The following is a 19,205-nucleotide window of genomic DNA, read 5'->3' as shown; positions in this document are numbered from 1 at the left end:
CTGAGTCTGTGGGGGAAAAGTTTTCCTCTAAACCAACAGAAAGAGAGAAATGTAGCATTAAGCTGAGTGGTACCTCAAGAAGACAATGCAGGCTGTTTCTACCTCCCAGAACTTTATCAGTCACCATGAGGATAAATTCAGACTTATCTGTTGATAATGTCAGACATACAGTACCACCACCCTTTTCTAATCGGTAGACAGCTAACGCTAAGGCCAGACACATAGATGAGGCTGTCCTAGACCAACTAGCTCCAAACTGGCTGCCAAATAATGTAGACCTAAGAGCTCATTAGGAACCGAAAATCCTGTCTCCATCAGTGAAACCAGCTGGCCAGTCCACAGGCTGATGATAGGATGGTTGTTTAAACCATTGACCCCGGGGTATACTTTGTTACACAGTAACAGTATACTTTGAGAAGGAGTGTTGGGAATGCCTCATAAAGGAGAGGATGCGCCTAGAGAGGACCAGGAGGAAAGAACAATGGTTTGTTGAATGGCTGGTTAAAGAAAACAGCACATATAGCAGGACAAAAATAGCAAGAAAACAGCATTATGTCCAAAGGCCCACGAAGAGCCCCAGTGTGTCCCTAGAATCTAAACTGGAAGGGGAGCCTACCTGGACCAGACATTAGAGAGAAGGATAGTACCCAGCCACGAGATGTTTCCCCATTGGTCTCTAGACCCCTGACTCAATAGCCTCAGTTTATCACAGATCATTGGCAAGGTATCAAAAGGAGCAAAGTCGATGCATTTGGCCCTGTGCTGAGGACTGGAATATCTCAAACATGTCCCGACACATTGGGGATGTCAACTACCACGCAAGTTTCCTCTCTAACTCTGATTTAAAAAAAAAAAAGTTTTTAAAAATGTGGTTCACAGAGGTCCCTCAAGAACAGAATGAGGAAGGTGTCCCGGCATAAGATGAGAAGATGAGGAACAAGTCCCAAAATAAAAAGAGATGGAAGCCTGTTTTCCAGGATTTGGGGGCGGGTGGGGTTGGAGGCAGTGCTTTTTGAGACATTGTCTTCCTGTATCACACACCACACCTCAAACACTGGAAAGAGAAAGACACTCAGAGAACCGCGAGTGATTTCACCTGCCTCTCCTACCATTTGTGAATTAAATAAATCCAATAAAAACTCCCATCTCCCAAGAGTCCACCAATGATGCGTAGAGACTCGTGGAGTCTGGGACAAAGGTGAAAGGGCCGTGTGTGGCCTCTGATGAACGTTGATGAGACACCTAGGGAAGGGCGAGCCAGCCAACTCTGCAGAAGGACTTCACGGTTCCAGCACTAGGCAGCCAGCATCCCAGCGCGCCAGTCTAATCCTCTCTTGGCTAACCCTGCGAGCAGAATCCCCCAGCCTTCACTCCCAGACGTATCCAGGCTTGGTTTGCTGAGAGGGAGCCACTGGAGTTGGCCCAGATGATCAGATCAAGTGTCTGCCTGAATTCCGACTGAGCTGGCTTTATCGCATTCCTGTTATCTCTGTGCTGGTAACCGGATCAAATATACTCTTCCTGGCAGCACAAGTCAATGGATAAAGGAAAGATTGTTCGATAGAATTGTGCTGGCCTAACGGGTTAGTAAATTGAAGGGATAATGGAGTTAGCGTATCTTCTTGCAACGTGAACTGAAAAGAATTCCAGACAGGTCAAAGAGCTTAAAAATCAACTCACGAATCAGCAGGGAGCTCTAGAACTTTCCTTGGTAAAAGAGATCAAGATGCAACTAACTGATAGGTTGGGCTGCATGAAAATATTTCACATGCCATATTTTTAAAGGGAAAAATAGAAGAGAGAACTTACAAATTTATAGGCATTGTGAACATTATAAGAAAAAATATGAATACCACATAAGTAAGCGTATAAAATGAGCTCTTGACTCAAAAATTATTTCAACCTTACCAGTAGTAAATAATTATAATTATGTGTTTGCAAACAATAAATAAATATCACTATGATTTTTCAGTCACTAAAATGAATTTTTAACTTTAATAAGATGGGTTGTTGGTGAACCTGGACCTGTTATAAGCAGTGATGGTGTAAATTTGAATAAATATTTGGAGGTGCCTTAAAAGAAGAATCAGTCAAACACTTTGACCCATTCCATCTCTAGGAATCTTTCCTAGGTGACTATATCAAAATTGAGGAGAATGCAACATAGCTCCCTCTAAATGTTTTAATAATGAAGGATTTAGCAAGGATTAGATGCCCTTAAAAGAGCAATTAAATTGATGATTTTTAAAGTTGAGACAAAAACTTAAAACTATGTATGTGCAAGTTAAAGTTGCATAAGTGTATTATAAAATCTCCTAATAACTCCAGAAAATTATTTATCAAAACTCCGACCATGGCTCTCGGGTGGTAGATTCCCACCCCCCACCCCCGTAATTTCCAATTGATAAATTGTGCTGGTTGGTTTGTGAACTTGACACAAACCTAAACATATTTGGGGAAAAGAACCTTAATTGAAAAAATACCTCCATGAGATTTCCTATAAATAAGACCATAGAACATTTTCTTAACTAAAGATTGATGAGGAAGAACCCGGCCAACAGGAACAGTGCCACCCTTTGGCAGGTGGCCCTGAGTTGCCTTAGAAACTAGGCTGAGAAAGCCAAGAGGAGCAAGCCAGTAAGCAACATTAATGCATGACCTCTGCACAGTCTCTGCCTCAAATTCCTGCCTCAAGTTCTTGCCAGGACTTCCCTCATTGAGAGGCTGTGACCAAGAGTTGTAAGATGAAATAAACCCACTCCTCCCTAAGTGGCTTTTGGTCATGGTGTTTTACCACAGCAATAGAAACCTAACTAGGACATACATCTAGCTATGTGGTGGTATTTATATTGTAGGAGCCTGTTAAACGTGCACGCATAGGCAACATGCCTATTCTTTTAAAAACATTTACTCACATATCTTCCCCAGTTCTCAGTCGTCGCTTCTTTCTCCAGAAACTTTTAAATCAGATTGATTCAGTATAGTACCAGAAGATACCCCTAAATGTTAGTACAATGAATGGATGGATAAGCAAAAAGATGAATGAATGACTTTACGAGGGAATGAATGACCGCTTACACACCTGCATTTTCTTTCTACACAGTGGCTTTAAAAGCTAGAAACATTTTGACATTGCAGCCGCATTAGTGAGGTCATGTTCTCTTGCAGTCCTGAAATATCTCGAACCCCTAGGGTCCCCACTGCTCATGGCTCCTTCACTACACCAGGCTTTCTGATCTCTCTTTGCCCAGAATGTCCATCCCTGATCAACAGATAAATTCTCACTGTTAATGTTCAAATAAGGCCGCTTCCTCAAGAATGAAGGCGCCCTTCCCAGCCCTTTTCCTCCCTCTGTGTCTTTTCTGATCATATATTATTCTCACGTGACTGCACCCCACCCGCTTCCACAGCTACCACAGGGTTAGAAGAAGCGGTGATCTGGTTTGTGCCCTTCCTATTGAGTACGCAGCTGATTAATAAATGCCTTTAGAAAGAAGGGCCTAAGCAAACACGGTAGCTCATGGCTTTATCAGTGTCTCCCTGACAATGACTCAGAGCTCTCAACCCCATCTAGCTTCTTCAGTAAACAGGTCAGACCGATAGATGCACGGGTGGCTTATCACACCCCTAGATTGGGACACAAAGCACCCACCCAGAGTCCCTTGATAATATTATTCACAAAACTAAGCAAGTAAGCAAGTGAGCAGAGATTTGGGTTATCGTCTTTGTTGGTCACTCTCAGAATGGTCGAGTGAGCCCTAAATGGTGAACTGTGGTGAGATCCAGGGGCCACTAGAGTCTGCCCCCCGTGCTCCCACTTTTATCCCTCCGTGCTCCCACTTTTATCCCAGAGCCCGACAACGTCACTTTCCCACAAGTCTGTGAGTCTGTTCAGCGCTGGAAAAGTTAGCCTCTCCATGGGGATTCTGGAATGCCCTGACTGCCAGGAATACAACTAGCTTTGCTTAAGCCACCTGCCCTGGGAGCTAATGGCTGTCTCCTGGCCACCGGCTTCTCCTTTCAGAGCCACTGGGGTTAAGGGCTTAGGCTTACAGACTCAGTTTTTAGGGGTGATCTTCACCTGCTCCTCCCTCAGGGTCTCATCTCCAGTCCCAAGAGACTCACAGACCTCCAAATATTCGCTTCCAAGCTCCTTGGCCAAGGCTCTTGCTAACCCTCTCTGGCCAGCAAACTGTGCTCTGCTTTAGACGTTGATCGCATCCTTCAGGAGGTCTGCAGCCTCGAGAAGCCTTCCCTGCGGAGCTGTTTGTGCTCTCAGCTGTGACACCCCATATTGCTTTGTTCACACCCTCTTACAGCCCAGATTGGAAGACGGCTGTCTGTCTATCTCTCCAGCTAAGCTGTGAGCAACTCCATTGTGGAGAGACAATGATGCTATCCTTAATCTCCAGGGGTCAGAAAAGATCCACGCTTTAACAGTGGCTGCCTTGGGGTTGGAATGCCTTTCAACTCGCCCTATCAACAAGGATAACATTCCCCCAAACACGTTCTGCCAAAATGCAAGAATCAAGCCACCGCAGTCATTATTAAGAACATGGTCTTTTATAGGTCATGCGGCCCAGATCCCAGGTTTCAGCTCTACCCCTTCAAACTGGGTGATCTTGACTAAATCATGCCACCTTACTGGGCCCCCTCCATGTGCAAAATGGGGCAAAGGTCTGGCACGGTTAAAGATAAAGTGAGGTGGTGTCTACAGAGTGTTTCACGTGGATCTAAACTTTGCAAATGTTCCGTAAACCCCAGATAGTAATTTAAATGGTGGGAATCACCCCAGGGCCACAGGAGCAGAGACATCTCAGAAGGTGACCGGTAGTCACTACCTTTGCCCCACCCCCGGGGCAAAATATAGAAGAATGAACATCGCCAACCCTGGTGGCTCAGGCCTGGAACCCCAGCTACTCAGGAGGCTGAGGCAGGAGGGTTGAAATTTGAAGGTTTACTAGATTTATGCAGTTAGTTGAAGACCAGGCTAGTAACTTAGCAAGACATTGTTTCAAAGGAAGAAGGAAAAAGAGTGGAAGGGGGGGGGTGCAGGAAAAAAAACAAACCTGCCGACATGACATGACTGTTCCATGGTATGGTTAGGATTTTTAATTGTAAATATTAGAGAGACAAAGAAATGAAATGAACATAGCCAGCAGAGCGGGCATGACCAGGGCTGGGGAAACAGGAGAGAGAGAAGAGTGGAGACAATGAGATAGTAAGAGAGAGAGAGAGAGAGAGAGAGAGAGAGAGAGAGAGAGAGAGAGAAGAAGGAGGAGGAGGAGGGAGAGGAGGAAGAGGAGGAGGAGGAGGAGAAAATATCAGGTTATAAGAAAGGTGAGTAGCTGGGGGGCCGGAAGGGCCAGGAGGCCGGCATGGGGGACTTTGATATACCAACCAAAGATATCTAACTATGGAGCAATATGCCCCTTCTGCCAGAGGTCAGGGAAATGACTCCTTTTGGCATCTGAGAACTACCTGGCTTAAGAAGTTCCTGAGGAATGCTGGCTTTTCTCTAGCCACCAGAAAAATCCTCCTGGAGTCCAGATCTGAGCTCATTTCTAGATATTTGGACAGCCGGTGAGACCTAACAAGAACTATGTATGTTCTTACTCCACGCTAGTCACTGGCAAAAATTGTACACAGGTATCTACTCTGCGCCAGATGGGGATTCTGTTTCTGAGGGAGGCAAGGGTCATTGATTGCACTATCGGTGACGACAAAGAAGTCATCTCCAGCTAAGAAGAACCACATTCTCCAGAATGATCGCCAGTCAACTGTGAAAGGAGCACAGGCACTGTTCAAATTATGCCTCCCCTTTCTGTCCCCAGATCCCAGTGTCCTCAGGCAACCTCCGCAAAGCACGGGCTCGGGTTTATGCTTGTGGAGCAAGATTTGAAAGAGCCATCACCTCTGGTTTTTATGCCAGAAATAGCATCGTATTTAAAGCAACAGTAGATGGGTATGTTTAAAGGGAAAAAAATGCTTCGTTCCACGGACATTCTCAGAAAATTCCAGATGTTGATACGCTGCCATTTGTACCAACCCTGCCCTATGATTTTAAAATCTGAATCAGATGTAAACTCTTACTCAGCCACCTGAGAAGCCCCAGCACACAGCCAACCCGCAATTACGTGGTCATCAGCATCATCGAGCTGTTGGGAGTGAGGATGCCTTTTACATACCAACGATATGGTCAGGCCTTTGTGCTTTCACCAAGCCATTTCGGTACGAAGAAAACCAAGTATCTGGGAGTCCTGCAGCCCAAACCCTACAACTGCTTTTGCTCTCACTACCTGGAACAGAACAAAGGAATCGGTTGGTATCAGGGCCTTTTCAGAGTCCTGGGATAAGGGCTGAGGACGTAGCTCAATCAGTGGAATGTTTACCCAGCATGCCCAGTACCTTGGATTCCATCCCCAGTACCATGTATATTGGGCCTGATGGCATGCACCTGTATTCCCAGTACTTAGCAAGTAGAAGCAGGAGAATCAAAAAGTCAAGGTTATCCTCAGCTACATAGTAAGCTCTCAGCCAGCCTGAGATGCATGGAATCCTAGAGAAGGAGTAGGGGAAGAAGTCACAGGCACAGCAGCATTGCGGTACCATGAAATCTACCAAAGGGTCTCCTGCAGGCCCCTTCTTCTTCCTCAGCCAGAAACATAGGTAAGCAAGGGAAGAGGAAATGGGGAACTTCAGTTCCTGAATCAAGTGCCTCTCGTGCCCCAGTTCCAAAGAGTCTCACACATCCCCAAAAAGTCACAAGTGCCCTTAGCATCCCAGAGACTTGCTTGAGCCACCATGACCGAGGGTGAGGCAAATAAAATACTCACATTAGGTATAAAATATAGAGAACATCTCCCAAACAAACAAACAAACAAAAACCCAGACAAACAAAACGTCAGGAGGGACAGAAAGCTCAGTCCTTAATATATAAAGGATACTGCAATCCAACATTTAAAAATACAGCCCAAACACCCATGATAGAACCCAGGAACAAAACACTAGGTGAAAACAGAATCAGTTTAAAAAGAGAAAAAAGAAAATAGAATCGGTATAATGGCTCATTTTCCCCTTTGCCTCCGGTTCCTATGCTTCCCAGTGCGCAATGAGTGGCTGTAGAATCACTCAGCTGTGGAGAGTGAGCATGAGTCAGGGCGAAGAGGAATGTGTGACCTCACGCGGGGTTGAGCAACGGTGGAGAAATGCAACATTTTGCTGAGTAACATGGAAATGGATCTGAAACGTATGGATTAAATTCCTCCGAAGCCAACAGGATTCTTCAAGGGAAGGAAAGGAAAAGTACTTAGGCAGTGGTGTCTGAGGTTTTTTTGAACCCAATCCTTCGGAAAATGAGCACACGCGCAAGCAAATTACTCAGGGCCTGCAATCCAGCTTCGAAATGCGCTAGTCACAAACCACCGGCTTGTTTAAAAACATGCTTTCCCCCCACTCCAGCTTGCTCTCTGGGCACTCCTACGGGGGCTGATCTCTACTGTTCGTTAGAGGAAGAACAGCCGTGTCCCCACCACACAGAGGGCAGGAACAGGTGTCCCACCAGACAGTGTGACAGGTTTCTTCTTCAGGAGGCAGACAAGAGGGCGGGGAGATGGCTCACCCGGTAAAGCGCTTGCTCTCCAAGCATGGGGACCTGAGTTTGATCTCCAGGGGCAGTGACGTGCGTTTATAATCCCAGCTCTGAGGTGGCAGGGACAAAGAGGATCTCTAAAGTTCACTGACCAACGGACAGTTGAATCACCAGGTTCAGCGAGAGGTGTTTTCTCCAAACAGCTAGGTAGAGAACAATTGGTATACTGACCTCTGGCCTCTACATGTATGCACATACAAATACATACACATACACAGACACACAAACTTTTGATAAAGAAGGCAGGCAAGTCATGCCTTGAGCTAGAAGCGGAACAGAAGCACCACACAGGTGTGTCCTCAAATCCCACCTGCAGGTACCATGGCCCCTCAGGAACGTGGAGGGAAGACATGAAGTCTACTTATAACCAAGCAGTGGCCTCTATACGCGTGTCAAGGATGACTCAGGCTTGCCACCAGCTAGTTTCCCAAACAGTTCCATGTGGCTGAGAGAACCAGGGTCTGTGGTCACCTCTGTCGAGACACCAGGGCAAGGCAGGAACTACTCTGAGCATAGCGTCCAAGGAAAAGCCTAGGAAGGCGGGAAAGGCTAAGATTCCATGCTTTGGGAGCCAGTCTGCATGCAGGGTTCTGGCTGCTGTGCAATGTGGGGTGAAGGCCAGATGCTCCCCCAGAGAGAAGAGCCACTGATCATCCTTTTTCCCAGCCTTCCCTAAACTGCCCAATAGACAGGAGGAACTCCAGGCAACCACAGACGCCTATCCCGGGAGATCCCATGTGCTGCTTGCCTCTGCCAGGGTTTCTCATATACCCAGTAGGTTCTTCTGAAGGCTGGGTGATTTCTAAGTTCTCTGGGCTAAGCAAGACTTGCTTTCGTCATCTTAAATAATGTACATGGTTATGTTGGAAGAGCTGGGACCAGCCTCAGAAGTGTTTTTCCAGATCCCCCTTTAAATGACTGGGACCACTCATCAGTGATGGGCAGGTTCTATTGAAATGGTGTCTCACTCAGGGTATCAGTTTCCTCCTTAGGAGAGAGTTTTGTAGGGGGCTCACAAGAACCACACTTGAACTATCTTGCTATCCAAACTCTCCCAGGCCAACCTACCAGCCTTCTCTCCACCCCCTTCTAGGAACTCCTCCTTCAAAAACACTTTGCATTCAAACTGGGCTATCACGCATTAATGAAAAGAGATTCAAGGTGCTCAGTAGACTGTGTTAACATTTTACATCCAGGAAATGAACGAATTCTTTTTTTTTTTTTTCACTACCGGCTTTTATAGCAGATGAAAGTCTAAGAGGTTTAAGGCTGATTGACAGGTTTGAAAATAAACAGCCTATTTTTGCAGATAGTTCACAGCTGTATTGCTTCCTCCCATGGTGCGCTCAACTGGAGTTTTCTGTCGGAGAGCCTTTGCCAATAGCAACCCTTATCCTCTGTATTCTTCAGGTTAAAACGTGCAAAAGAACTCTGGTCTTATTTCTTTTGGAAATTAATGACATGCACATACACACACCATTTAAAAAAACAGCAAGACATCGAAATATTTGAAAGACGCAGCAATATAGACTATACTGAAACTTAAGATAACTCCATTAATATGGCTGCCTGGAGCAAAACAAGAAGAGTCCGGACAAAGGCCTTTCAGCTGTGTGCCTGGGAACCCAGAATGATCTTTGGAATCTCTTGTGGGCCTCAGCATAAATACTGCTCCCCTCCTAGCCATAGAGACTCTTGAATCTGGTTTGTGAATGAGATTTAGTCAGATTTTAAAGGGATAAATTTTATAGTTAAAGTCCTCTTTAAAACTTGCAGAGCAGCAGACAAAAGACCCCAAAGACCTACCTACCACTGTTTGGCAGGCTGCTTCTCCATGGTGTGGCCCAAGGTCTGGGCACATCAGGGAGCCTGTATTCCCGAGTCAAAACACTGGAGAGTTGCAGGAAGTGAGCCGTTTAGCACTGTTGGATCTTTCTCTGTGCCGTTCTCTCTGTGTGGAGGGTTTTAAAGTTCCCCTCTCAGAATCCCATTATCGCCTGAGTTAAAAATGTCCATTAACCCTTCCGAACTTCCACGAAACTTCCCGGCTCCAGCTTTAGCTGGGTCAATGGCTCCTCTGATCCCCCAGTTAGTCCTAACCTCCACTCTGTGAGGTCCTGGTCCCCCTCCTGAATTGGAGGTCTGTCCTCCCTCTAGACTGTTAACTCTTAGAGATCTTGGACCCTGTCTTCAAATCCACCTCCCCAGAAACTAAGTCAAGGCCCACCACACAGATGATCGCAGACTTCTCTGCCTTCAGCTTCCAGAGGTGGTGGATGACAGGCAGCAGGAACACGCCTGCATCTCCAGCACCCGAAATGCATCTGTCGTGGCCACCCCACCCTTGCGGGAATGCTGCAAGGATCGAGGGACTGAGGAAGACAATTGGACTTTAAAACTTCATTTTTTTACTTTTTTTTTTATAACAATGTAATCTTTTAGAGTCCAGGAAAGTTATTTAAGCGTAAACATGCATTCTCACTGTCTGGGGCCAGAGTTAGATGAAATTCCTCAAATGATCTCTTAATGCCACCAAAATTGCATTCAAATGCTCCTGCCAGGCAGAGATAAATCGCCATTTACACAATAATCTTGCGCTTAAAAGTAGCTGGGTCCAGAGAGTTCTGGGGAAATTTATTATGACAGGGAAAAGGGGTTCAAGATATTTAGCCTGCTGATAAGACAGCTTAGGAATGACCATAATAATCTCTGGGAATTTGAAGGGTCTTTATAAGGGCATTAGAAGGTCATGGGCCAGCTTGGCTCCATCTACTTGGACATCAGGAATTGACTTCAACACCACCAAAATGAGTTCGTCAAAATGAGTTACAGAAAGTCAGGGGGAATTTCAGAACCAAAAGCACCTCGTCCCCAAGCTTGTTAGAAATGCAGACCTCCCAAGTCCACTCCTCATTTGCCAAGGCAGAGTTGTGCTCTCTCAAGCCTTGCCGTAGCTTATGTGCATGTTCAAGCTCAGGAAGCTCCCCTAATGTAAGAAGGTAAGACAGCAGAAGGTTGCAAGAGCCAAGGACCCAGCCCAAGATCTGAGAGCCTGCCCAGGCTGGGAGCAGAAGGGCAAGCAATCTCCTTCCATCCAGTCTCCAAGGAAGCTCCAGTTTCCATTATCTTTCCTGAGAAGTACAACCACATCAAGAGAAGTCTGAGTTCTGCCTTCATGTTCACTATAATATCTTCGGCACCATACCCTACAGCTACAGAGACTCAGGCCTAGAGAACAAAGCACTCAGCTCAAGGCTGGACAGCTTGTAGTAGGCCACTGAAGAAGCCTGCAGACTTCCTGTCCCTAGAAACAGGATAGACAGCAGTCTGCCATCGACACTCTGCACAACAAAGCCATCAGTCTCTGTTCATGGCTTTCCTGTAGTAGAAAATACCTGATAGCTAACTTCCTCAGCAGATGGAGGGAAAATGCACAGCTCTTTCCAAAGCAGTTGTTTCGAGCACTTTAAGTTTACGGGCAATCCTGTGGTCTCACTGCCCTTGCAGAAGATTCAAAGCAAATGCCTTACGAATGCTTCATGAGTTTCCTAGGCAAGGAGCCTAGAGAGAGAGTCTAGGGTGGAGAGATACTCGCTCAGAGTGGGCGCTTTTGCAGGGAAAGTCTGCCTAGGTTTCCGAGGACCCCTCCCTTGCAGGGCCGAGAAGAAAAGTCGCATTAGCTTCCTGGAGCCAAGCAGAACCTAGAGGAGCCAAGTAGAGTCCAGGGACAGGCCCTGGAAAAAAACAGGGGCAGAAGGAGCTCCTCTGGGTGGGTAAGTGTGTTTCCTGGCACCAAGGGACCTGAGGAGCAGTGTAATGTATATTTGATGACATTTCTCAGCAAGCAGCCTCCGTGCCAGAGACCTAGGCTAGAACAAAGCTTGGCACCAGGGTAGACGGAAGATAAAGGGAAAACCGTGGGGCCTGCCAGAGAGGCCAGGATGGCCCCAAGGGAGTGGGTTAGACAGCAAGGTGTGGAAGAGATTGATAAAAGTCACCGCGACAGCCACCATCCTATCCAAATCTGCACAGTTCCTACGGTAAGGCTTTGGGGGAGGTGACGATCAGGTGGAGTAACTAACAAGACAACAGAAAGAAACACACGGCCCTGATAATTTCCCCCGTACCCATGCCCAACTGCTGCCAACTCAACCAGAGTCAAGCGGGCAAGAACCCGTTCCAAGGAAACTGGAGCTGCCTTTGTAGTGATGAAAACCAGAAAAGACAGCTGCCACATCTCTGATAAGATCAAACATCTGTGTGTTTACCACCACGTGCAAAGATACATGCCTTCCAAACTGTTGTGGTTTCAGAGAGTCTTGGGGATGAAGCTCACAAACGTGACTTTATTCCCTTAGGCCAGCCCACCTCCATGCAAATGCGGGTCTCTGAGCTATAGATAAAATGCAAAGTGCACTTAATCCACGTGATGCCACCGGTCTGCCAGCACCTCATGGGACTAAAAGGGGCCACTCATGCCGCAGGCTTCAAAGCAGCCAACGAGAGTAACTAGAACTGCTTTGACCATCCCACTGGCCTTTCTCGCAAAATGTCACCTTTGCCATCTGATCCGTCTATCCCAAAGACTCAGACACAGCAGCCACAGACAGAATGCTACAGAACCAATGAGAAGCTTCCTTCTTCCACCCAGGCCACTTCCTCCCCTCATTGGCCTTGCTTCTCTGGAGTGTCCTATGGTTCAGTCATTTTCTTACCTGGAAGCTCCAGGGACACTAGAGACAGGACTCTGCCGTGACCAGAAGACAGCCCAAACTTCAGGGTGAGGTGGGCACCCAGATCCTTCTTTTGCAGTCACATCGTCAGTGGATGAAAGTCAGAGAGAGACTCCCAGCATCTGTAGGCTGCGCATGAGCTCCATTTTCCTTTCAAGTGGAAGAAACAAAGAGTCCTTCTGATCTACTGAGAGAGGGGACGAAGGAAAATCTGAGCACACTAGAACGGGAAACTGGCAGAAATAGGTACACGTGCATACACACAGGGGGTTGGGGGAGAGATCTAACTACAATACTGTGTGCTTGTAGCTCCATTGCCCAAATCTCTGTGGCGTGTCAAAGGCTAGTGGTGTCTACCAGACAGAACCCCAAAATGAGAAACTTAGGGAGACCTCCAAATCCAGGGAGGACCAAAATACTGTGAGTAAAGTGTCTTGGCCAGGTTGTCATGTCCGAGCAAAACTCAAGCATGTAAGAGAGCACACGGTAGGACCACTCTAGGTCTGATAAAGTCAATGCTTTTCCTCTGCGCCAACCAGAACTTTATCTAGAAACAAGGTCTTGGAGTCCCTCTCTACCTGTACCCCAAAGGTGCCAAGCCTCAGCAAAAGAGTGAGGCCCTGTAGCAGATCGTGTGAGAAAAAGTGTAGGAAGATATGATTGTCTAGGTCAAAGGGCTGGAATAATGGCTGAAAATTACTTTCTTTTTTTTTTAAAAAAAAAAACTATTTCCTCAAAGTGGGACAGGTGGGGAAACAATAAAAATCCTTCAGTTCCATCAGTGAGGAATCAAATATGGCTATAAAATGGCAGCGGAGTCACTCCCAACCATTTGCAGGGTAAAGAAAGAGGCCACTGGGCGGGTAAAGACAGCTCAGAAAAATGTAGAGCGCTTTGCAGGGCACCTGTAACCAGGACCACTTTACACCTGCTCCCTGCTCAGCACCAGACTCAAATGCTTTGCTCTATACCAGTAATTTCCCTAAGTCTCTAACTGATAGACTCGCCTTGCCCTCGCTGACACACGAGGAAACAGGTATATGTTTAGTTGAAGTTCCCCAAGTCACAGACTTTGCTTTCTCTCTCTCTCTCTCTCTCTAGCCTCCTTCCCCTCTCTTGTTTTTATTTCTTACACATGTGTTTCCATCACAAGCAGAAATGACCTTCTGATTTCTTGTAATTTTTAAAATAAAGGAACACACACTCTTCTGTGTTTTGGTATGGGTCCAGTGGTTCTCATCCCCTGAGTCACAACCCTCATCAGAAAAGACAGATATTTACAATGCAATTCATAGCAGTAGAAAAATTACAGTTATGAAGTAGCAAAGAAACTCGTGGTATGGGCTGGGGGAGGTCACCACAACGTGAGGAACTGTATCAAAGGGTCGCAGCATTAGGAAGGTGGAGAGCCCCTGCTATAGGTGGCCCTGACAGGAAAAGCCCATTCAGTATTATTTCTTACTAGAAGAAGGAAACAAACCCTCACCCAGTTCCCAAGTAATCAGTTTGAACCATCATCTCCTGGGCTAAGCAGAGCCCTTAGAAGCTGCCCCCAGAGTCCTTTAGCTGACTCTGTTAGGATCAAAAAGAGTACAGCTGGTTTTGCACACCCTCTTAGACACTTCCTTGTAATTTTGTCGTATGTGGTTTCTTCTCCATTCTGTCATAGACTGCGAAACTAAAGTACTGATTCATTACCATAGTTATTAAATTGTTTAATAAAAAATGGCCCTATGCCCTACACTGAAAGCAGTTTAGTTCTAAACCTAATTGCAGGTACCTTTTATCTCACCGCCTGGATCGTGTAACAAAGGCTGCGCACCTGTCACGCCTCTGAGGGATCACCGTGGTGCCACAGAAGACTAAAGTGACATTAAGAGGTTGCACAGACTCAGAAGCAAGCTGGTAGAAAAGCCCAGCCCCCGGCAGTGTAGGCTCCCTCTTGAGTGGTTAGTGCCTCCAAAAAGAACACCTAGGTCCACAGGTCTTTTAGTCCCTCTCTACCTTCCCCATTGTCTCAACACCTGAGTCGGTGAAGGAGGCGCCAGACAGCTCCAGACTCACGGCTACAGGCCCCGAGTGGCGGAAATAGCTGGGAGCTGTCCATGGTGGCGCCGCGCCTGGGCACGCAGAGTCGCCTGTTCCCCTCCCGCGGGCGCGCCTGGGGTCCTTCTCCAGACCGCTGACATGGAGACGACTCCCTGGCTCACTGTCTCCTGGACAGGGCTTCAGCCAGGCCGTGGCTCTCACATCAAAGCTTGGCTTTAAAAGAGAGTTCTTACCTGTGGGCAGAGTTGGCTGCTCGGAGTAGGACTGAGAACCTCAGACCTGGCGCGGGTGGAACATCCAACTCTTGGGGAACACGGGTGCACCGCCCTTCTCGTCAAGAACACAGGCATTCTCCCGGGTCCATTCCGAAATCTACCCGGACCTCGTTCCCAGAGCGGCGAACTGGAGAACCGTGCACGACTCCGGCTTGCGACCTGCTGAGACCTTGATTTTTCTGCCAATCTTGCGCGACCCTTCTGGCAGATGACGTCCGTTGCCAGTGGCCAACAAACATTCCTGCAGCGCTGCCAGTCTTAGTGTTTGCTTAAATATCAGCAGGGACCACCGAGGTCGTCTAACATCAGGTCATCTCCGCTCGCCCCGTGCCAGCGCATCGCTGGGACGGCAGAGGCTGACGGCAGAGGGAACCCAGGAGACCTTGCCAAAGTGGAAGCGACAAGGTGCAGACTTGTGAGGTTTTCGACCACTAGCCACAGGGTAAGCTCGCTCACTGCACTGGGCTCCTTCCGAGACCTGCTTCGGGACCTTCGCTTTTCAGTGAGACAGTCGTTTGTGTGAGCATCTAGTGCCATTCACAGGAGGATAACCTAAGCAAAGCAGAGATCTGCCTCCCGTCGAATGCGTTCCTGGACGCTGGTGTCCCCAACACCTGCCACTTGTAAAAATCTCAGAGACGTCCACGGAGGACGGTGACGGGGGCGTGTGCCCACCAACATACACATGGACAGACAGACGAGCAGGCAGACAGACACACGGGCAGGCAGAAAAACAGACAGGCAGAGGCAGACAGCAGAGGACAGGCTGGACAAACAGGCCGACGGAGGGCAACGTTTTCCCTAAACCGAGGGGAGGCGCGGGAATCCGACTGTCCTCTCTCCTGCAAGGCTAAATCCATGCGCCCTCGCGTCCCAGTCCCGGTCCTCTTACCTCCGCGGTTCTCTTACCTACGGCTGATGACCGAGACAGTGCCACGCCTCGGGGACCTGGAGTGCAGCATCCCGGAGTCTGGTATCTGACCCCACGCGTCGAGCTCCTGAACGCGAGCAAGCGGGACGAGAGCTCGCGGGAAGTGGAGTGCAGATCCGGGCCTCACTCGGCACAGTGTGCCCCCGGCACCAGACCACTGCCACTCTGCGCAGCGGGCGCTCTTAGCTCGGCTCCGCGCGCTCACTGGCTTACTAGCTAGCTTGGAGCTGCCAGCCCGAGCCGCCGCTTTTTATAGCCGCCTTCCGGGGCTGGCTCCTCCCCACCCCGAGCCCCCGGCGCCCGCACTCATCCCGGCCCCCCCCCCTTCCCACCCCCGTCTCGGGGCAGCGGTCCTCCCACTCACCGAGGTGGGCGGCCTGCGGGGCCGGACCCGGGCGGGCTCTGGCGGCCGCTGGGGGAGCCGCAGACCCAAAACCGAGAGCTGCCGCCTGGACGTGCCACGGCCACCAGGTGAGGGCGCTGGAGCCCAGAACGAGCGAGGCCGATCTCTGAGGTCTGTAGCGATGAAAGCGCGCCTTGCACCCAGTGTCCCTCCCCAAGGGACCGTCAGGCGAGAGAGAAAAAAAGGCCTGCTACTTCCACAGAGTCGCCACCACTCTACATTCCTGCTGTTAAATTCCAAACCCTTCCCCCTTTTTGTCAGCGGACATAGCAACAGAATCCAGAATCGCCTGGGTCTAGAGGTCCCTTGGAGGGGAAGATGCACCCTCTTGTAGTCAGAGATCTTGGTTTGAAAGAGGGTTCACTGAGTGCTTACAGGCTTGAAAACTAGAGTTCAATTCCCAGAATCAATGTAAAAAGCCACGGGTGATGGTCCTGGTTTGTAATCTCAGTGCTGCGGAGGTGGAGACAGGGGCTTGCTGGCTAGCCAATCTAGCCTACTAGGCAAGTTCTAGGTGAAAGACACCTTGTCTTAAAAACCAAAAAACCGAGATGGGCAGCTCCTAGGGTGGGGGGTGCGGTGAGGACACAGCCCAGGCAGCTTGACCTCTGCCCTGCGATGTGCATACACACATACATCCCAGAAGAAGGAAAGGTAGAGTGACCTCACTCTCACATGCCAGTTTTCTGCACGTGCTAGTTACTTGACCATGAGCCTGGGGAGAGGGTTTCAATGAGATTGAAGAGTGTGGGTGCTAATTCATAGCAAGGGCTTGCCATCCCGCATGTAGGACAGGCCATGGGTCAAAACAAAAAGGGACCGATGATGAGCTATTCCCTGCTGCAGGAGTCAGTCCATACAGAGTATGGCATCTCCTTAACTCAACACTGGGTGCCTCTGAGCATCGACTACTGACCCACTCCGAGCCTGGCAAGTAGTGGAAGGCGTTGGAGGTTTTCTTTCCAATTCATTTTAGTTCTAGGATGAGGACTTTGATTGTAGTTCTACATCCTGCGCCTCCACCCTTCCCCCCCTCCCCACCACCAGGAACTTGTTACTCTTCTCCCTCCTCTGGTTAATGAGGTCTCCAAATACACATTTCTTTCCTCCTGCTTGCCAGTGATCTGTGAGGACCACTATGCAGGAGTGGCTTCACTGTAGCCAATGTTCTCTGGAGTAGGGGGAATCTAAGTCCGGGTCTTGGAGCCAGCCTGTGGTAGAGACTTTGGAAGTCTTTGTCTAGGTCCTCTGGGCAGAACTTCGGGCACTACTTGGAACCAGGGAAGCATGTCTCCAAACCTTTTCTAGAAAGCTGGAAACAATGATCAAGAATCTCAGTCTGTCTGACACCCAAGCACACCAGATCTGGTCTCTGCGGCAGGCTTCCTTTCTTGGCCCTTCCTTTCTTGCTGGAATCGGACCCCAGCCCCTTGTAAAGTGCCCTCCAGCTCTGCCATCTGAGCACTCACTGAGTTTCTTTCTTAGGAACCCATCCCCCAGGCTCACAAACACTGGGGCCTGGGTTGGGTGTCTGAACAATAGGCTCAGTGGAGAAAAGTGTGTTTGGATCGGCCTCCCGGGAGCCACGTGTCTGACTCCTCCTTTCCAACCGGTGGAGCACAATCCTGAGACTGCAAGGCTAGGGAAGAGCTCATTTCCACGGGGCCTCCTGTTGAAGGGATGGACTCTGGGAAGTGCTGTGTCATGCTCTCTCCACGATCCAAAGTGCCCAGCTCATTCCTCTGACATCCAGTTTTCTTTATCATTGGCCAATGCCTGGGGTGGGGTGAAAATGCTGATGAACCTACAGGCAGGCTCTGTCCGTCTACAACCAGACTATCCAGCCACATCCACTCAGCGTGTCTGCTCGGTCCTCTGTGACAGACAGGATATGATGGGTAATTCTTTTGGGGTGAATACTGACAGTGTGAAGGATGGATTTCCTAGCCACGCCTCTCTAAATCTGCATGTGAATGCAAAGATGGGGGCTAGCTACAGAATGGACTGTTAGCTTTCTAGTTCTTGCCAGGGTCTCCCCAAGAGCGGTTGTCTTGCCTGAGGGATGGAGTCACACCCCAGTCTCCACACCCTGTGAGGAGTTCCCACCACCTTCCTGAGTACCGCAGCCCCTAGAACCTCATCCTGGGTGTTGTGACACGCTGCCTGCCCCATTCCACAAACGGCCCGAATCCAGCAGTTTTTCATCGGCCAGCCAGCCATATTCCACATCCGGCCCATAATGCAAAGGTCATCTCACTCCGCCTACTGACCCCTAAAAGCATGTCTGGGTGAAGTTTGAAGGGCTGGTCACACCTGTGGCTCCATTTTCCAAGCCTCTAGTCCTGGCTTCCCGGGTCTGACTAGGGACTGAGTAAACAATTAGAAGTGAGAAGCACGATGGGGCTGAGTGAGTTGCCTGTAGAGCTCACATTATAGCAGACAAGAAAACCCCCAGGACCTGAAAAAACGCATGGAGGAGAAAAAGAGCAAATTTAAATCCCACCAACAGGGGTCGCCCTTGGACGCAGAGCCTGAAGCTGGCGTCAGAAACTCGATATTTTGGGGTCCACATTCTAAAGTCAGGTTTCTAGCACTTCGAGTTCCTAAATTCCTGTTTTGTTGGAGGCAAATGAAGTCCAGTAAAGAGAGACAGAAAAAAAAAATCAAAATCAAACAAAAACGCCAGTGTTTCTGGAGAGTTCACATCGAGCAGAAACTTGAGACCGGAAGTCCTAGGACTCACGTCAACCTTTCGGGAGCATGTAAGTGGATTTCTGCATTTCTTCTTCAAGGTGGGCATCACCATAGAGAGGGAAGTAAATATTAAATACATGTAAGCTTGTGTGTATGTTCTCACAACATTTATTTTTCCTAACTGGAAAAATAATTCTATGTGTTTCCTATTTTCAAAAAATAAAAAAAAAAGTGAAAGAAATTTGGAAAACACACACAGGGAAGTACCACCTAGCTTTGAGTTCAATGTGCCAGTGAGTTTACAATGTGGAACATTTTTTGTTTTGTTTTTGTTGGTGGTGCCCCACCCCCAACCCCCCAAGACGGTTTTCTCTGTGTAGCCCTAACTGTCCTGGAACTCACTCTGTACACCAGGCTGGCCTCAGACCAGCTACAGTGTAGAAAGTTTTTAAAAGCCAAGCACAGTAGC

The 19,205-nt window shown here is 48.5% G+C and overlaps 1 protein-coding gene and 1 long non-coding RNA gene across 2 annotated transcripts in view; both read right to left on the bottom strand.

The window, feature by feature from the left end:
• Positions 1-15,608, bottom strand: part of LOC148117962 (uncharacterized) — a 78,412-nt gene extending 62,804 nt beyond the window's left edge. Inside the window, exons 1-2 of the long non-coding RNA XR_015736428.1 lie at positions 14,667-15,608; positions 12,367-12,568 (exon numbers count right to left, since the gene is read on the bottom strand). This is a non-coding gene — a long non-coding RNA (uncharacterized LOC148117962). The remainder of the gene's footprint in view (positions 1-12,366; positions 12,569-14,666) is intronic.
• The window catches only part of Cemip (cell migration inducing hyaluronidase 1), a 143,571-nt gene extending 127,725 nt beyond the window's left edge, over positions 1-15,846 (bottom strand). The window contains exon 1 of the mRNA XM_087901596.1: positions 15,618-15,846. Within this exon, the coding sequence (XP_087757722.1) occupies positions 15,618-15,670 (53 nt within the window). The 5' untranslated portion in view covers positions 15,671-15,846. The remainder of the gene's footprint in view (positions 1-15,617) is intronic.
• Positions 15,847-19,205: the final 3,359 nt, after the last annotated feature.

Source organism: Myodes glareolus, chromosome 24, assembly GCF_982192425.1.
Source record: "Myodes glareolus chromosome 24, mMyoGla1.1, whole genome shotgun sequence".
In the NCBI taxonomy this organism is placed as follows: domain Eukaryota; kingdom Metazoa; phylum Chordata; class Mammalia; order Rodentia; family Cricetidae; genus Myodes; species Myodes glareolus.
Note: the sequence above shows the minus strand (reverse complement) of the source record. Positions and strands in the feature narration are given on the sequence as shown.